At 36.2% G+C, this 4,435-nt stretch overlaps 1 protein-coding gene across 1 annotated transcript; it reads left to right on the top strand.

Annotated features, from left to right (window-relative positions):
- The first annotated feature begins 347 nt into the window (after positions 1–347).
- Positions 348–3,117, top strand: LOC141606690 (F-box/FBD/LRR-repeat protein At1g78750-like). The gene is made up of 3 exons (XM_074425928.1): positions 348–2,065; positions 2,201–2,395; positions 2,609–3,117. Exons 1-3 carry the CDS (start codon positions 860–862, stop codon positions 2,762–2,764), a joined length of 1,557 nt encoding a protein of 518 aa, XP_074282029.1. The 5' UTR covers positions 348–859; the 3' UTR covers positions 2,765–3,117.
- Positions 3,118–4,435: the final 1,318 nt, after the last annotated feature.

The following is a 4,435-nucleotide window of genomic DNA, read 5'->3' on the forward strand; positions in this document are numbered from 1 at the left end:
CCAAACTAACCCAAACCCGAATGAAATGATCTGAAATGTATTAACTTGTAAACCCTAATTGAAATAACCCCTCTTCGATCTAACCAAAATGTTATTAACCATATTGCAAATCAGAATATTTCCACCAATATTATCAGCATATCAAATCAACAATCATCCTCTCAATCACCTTCTACAATCAAGGGAACTTAATCATGTTCATATTGCACATATAAGAAGTTTATATTATTGTATCTTTTTAATTATAGTGATCATTCTTGCTGTCCTTAGCATTGTAAAATATAAATCCTATATATATGTGTAATTCTTTCATAGTAAAATATCAATTCATTCAATATTCACCTATCTTTTCTCATAAATGTTTGTTATTACCCGTCACTTGCTCCGACCCGTCTTCAGCAAGACTAACTGTATTTCTAAATAACTTGATGTCATGCACTCGACCCAAACTGAATCAATTCAACCGAAAACTAACCTAATCTACAAAGATACACTCAAGTACTCAACCGATTGACCCAATTGCACAGTTTTGTCTTTTATGGGTGTCTTAGGGCTTATTTGGCGCCAATAGATAAACATATTTGGCGCCAATTGATAATTATTTTCTAAACAATGGAAGGCCCACTATAAACCCTTTTTCTTCTTCACTTCTTCCGTGCTCTCTGAATTATGTTCTCATCCGATCCGACCCAAATGTTTATTGTTGTATACACATTACTTGTACAAGTGATTTGAGGTATGTTTCTGAATTTTAATTTGTGGTATTATATATGAGCATGAATTGTGTAGTGGGTATTTGTTAGATTAGGAATTTAGATAGTGCATACCAACTGTTCGACGAAATTCCTGTGAGAAAATCATGGGGTTTGGGGAAAATGTAGCAAAGATGCAAAGGGGTACTATTGATAGAATTTCGGAGCTTCCAGACTTTATCCTGCATAGTATTCTCTCAATGCTCGATACTAAAGAGGTGTGTCGCGCTAGTGTATTGTCTAAGAAGTGGTATGGAGCTTGGTCTTCTGTTCCGGTTTTGGACTTTCAGCTTCGGTACTTTCAGAAATATGGGGATGATCTCTATAACTGTGATGACAATACACTGGAACGGTTTGTGGGTTTCATAGATAAGACGATGCAGAGATACTCTATGCAGAAGTATAGAATAACCAAAATGCACCTTATGCTTCTTAAGATTGATGAAAAGCTAGAGTCTTTGATTGACAAATGGATAATGATTGCGGTGCAAAACCAAATTCAGGATTTCGGTATCAGTGTTGTTGTTGATGGATATTACTACAGGCTGCCCGAGATTTTATTTTGTGCAAAATCGCTTAAAGTTTTGAAATGTGATTGCGCCAAATTGCCATATTATGAGACTATGGAGCTCGTCTCTCTTGAATACTTAACTATTTACTTGGACACTGTTGATGGGGATATGCTCCAAAGAATTATCTCTTCCTGCCCCTTGGTTGAATTAGATGTTACAGCTGAAACGTGCCTTGTAAATATTTCACTCCCTTGGATGAAAAAGGGTAATGGAGGAGACAAATTTCGTAGTAATGGAACAATGCAATCCTACCTCCAAGAATCCCCGCTTCAAAAGTTTGTTTACAGTGGTCTTGGTGACGATATGTTGTGGCCATGGAATATGAATGTAGTTGCATTGAAAAATCTGAGAAAACTGGAGTTTGAGTATGCTTCTATTACAGATGATATCGTTTCTGAGCTGGCATGTGGGCTTGTAGCTTTAGAAAGTTTAGTACTGTCTGAATGCTTAAATCTGAAATGCATTAAGATCTCAAGCAATTCACTCAAGCAATTTCGAATTGGCAATGCAATACACTTAATTAAGGTATCGATTGATGCTCCTAAATTGCTCGAGTTTTCATACAACACTGAAATAGAGACCTCTCTGTCATTAGTTAGGGTTCCAGATCATTGTAATGCTCAATTCCTTCCGTTGGAACTGCATCCTCTCACCACCGTTCGGCTTGTTAAGCTAAAGAAGTTTCTTGTAGAAACAAACTTCTTCAAATCTCTAGTGATTGATTTGTCTAATCCCCTTGAGGTATGAATTTATATATATTTCATGATTTATTTGTTATGTGTAGTTTTCTTATTCACTGATGACCCAATATAGTTCTATTGCAATTCTGTAATTTGTCCGATGATAGTAATGTCGACTATGTTGGCATCTGTGCAGATTGCGGTCGATGAAGGCCAACTGAGGAATGCTGGTACTGGCCTGCCGTACAAACTCAGCGAGTTAAAGCTGTGTGGAAGAAGTGCTTGGAATCTTGCCGAATTTTCGGTCACCGGCTTTCTGGATGCATTGTTTTGGTGTTGCCACCCTGATGTGCTTTCAATAACGACAAGGTTACAGAATTCGGCTTCTGAGGTAAACTTGCTTTACCTATGTATCGAGTAATAAAAACCAGGAGATGTCCTTGGTGCATTTTTTATTTTTTGGGTCATTCAGTTGAAGCTTCTATTAGCCAAATCATTATACCCGACCCGACACATAATTTCCACGATATAATGCATCTTTTTCTGGGCTGGATCGTCTCCTTAGGACTAATCCCTCTTATGTTTCCATACTTTGTTTTTATAGTGGATTTTGAATATCCTGAAGAGCAAAGTGCATTGCGATAAGCATCCCCTGAGAAGCATCGAACTTGAAGGTGCCGATTGCTCAAGCTTACTGTCGGAAGAGTCAAAACCATCAAAAATTATGATCAGGTTTAGACTGTCCTGGTTCCAAGTTTAGCTTATAGAAGAAAATCTTTAGTATGTGTATCTAGTACGGGATTCACGCGTGTTCCTTTGGTGAACTCGCCCCCGGTTGGAAAATTAAGACTATGTGTTGGAATAGTAGGGACCTTGGTGATGCGAACATCCTTGTTTTCCATATCTGAAATGGTGTCCGCAACTACAATGTCTCCATTTTGTTTATCTAGGAAACTAAATGTATGTCTAATGACGCCGTAATTAAAGCTAACTTAGTCGCCTGTTTCCTTTTTTTGTGGTTTTGATGCTATTGATCCAAGCATTCCCTGTAAAACTGGAATCGTATTACCTGACTATGGAATTACTCCGTATTTATGCATGCTATTTGATCTACATAGTCGCCTATTTGATCCTGATCTTAGATAATCCAGGTAATGATTGGATTAATTTGAATTTTATTGTGATCATTTTTCAATCCATCTTATTCCTCTACAATACCCTTTTTTAGATAAAGGTAATAGAGACTTTGTCTATCAAATTTATGGTATTTAACTCCAGTGTGAAATGTGGCTAAACAATAATTTATGGAAAATTTTTGTCTCCATATTTAGCGTAAATATTATGGTATAGAATTAATTACTATGCAAATATTGTAGTAAATATAGATAGTGGCCCTGTTTGGTAAACAACGGATTAATTTCAGCATAAGCAGATTGCAAAAGCAGATTATAAATGACAGATTTTATCAGAAAGTTTGACTAGCATATTATAATTAGCAGAATTAATTTGAGTGTTTGGTAATTGGCAGATTACGATTAGTAGATTGTTAGTTTTCTTTGTAAAATGGAGAAAACTTTCCTATTTTACAATATGCTAACCAATATCTTTGGGGTAAGCGAAGATATTGTAAAACAAAGATATTGACCTCAAATATCTTTGTTTCAATATCTTTGTTTAAAACACTAAAATCAGCATATTGATTGGTCAAACATGCTAAAACCCTTAAATATGCTAAAAATCTATACTAACTTATAAAACAAAAACCAGTCCATGTCAGCTAAAACACGTGTCATCTTCTCAGCCTTTTTTTTCCCGCCCAACATCATTTCTTTGACTAACCCTAGGAGAGATATGAACTCCTTTCTCTGTTTGCCTCTTTCCATCAATTCATTAGCAGTCGTTAATTACTACTACACATGGAACAAGACCATATATTTTCTCCTTCTCCAAATTTATTCACACCATCTCAAATTTTTCTCAATTTATTCACCCCATCTCAACTCCAATGGAATTAACCGGTAAAACTACCACAGTCAAAGGCTCGGAGCAATCCTAATGCAAAAATCTGGTTGAAGCAATTTGTCAAGCACCTTCTATGCAAAAGGTAATCGACCCTCCTCTATGAGCATTTTATGAGCAAAATCAATATTTTGTCCTGACAATTTATTTGTTCAGATTGACACGGAATAGGTCTTCAATAGTGAGGGGACCAAGACTCAATGAAATTAATTAGAGGAGGGTGAGTTTACTTCTATTTTCTACTGATGTAGAGGCAAAAACAGAGAGTACATGTTGATCCCCTTGGCTTGTGCTTCCTTTTCTGTGTCTAGATCCTTGACTTGGGGTTATAATTGATGATGCCACATCTTAGTATCTTACAGTATCGGCTTTCTTATGACATTTTCTGTTATTAATTGTGCTCAAGTTCATG

The sequence above is a fragment of the Silene latifolia genome, chromosome 10, assembly GCF_048544455.1.
Source record: "Silene latifolia isolate original U9 population chromosome 10, ASM4854445v1, whole genome shotgun sequence".
Lineage (NCBI taxonomy): Eukaryota > Viridiplantae > Streptophyta > Magnoliopsida > Caryophyllales > Caryophyllaceae > Silene > Silene latifolia.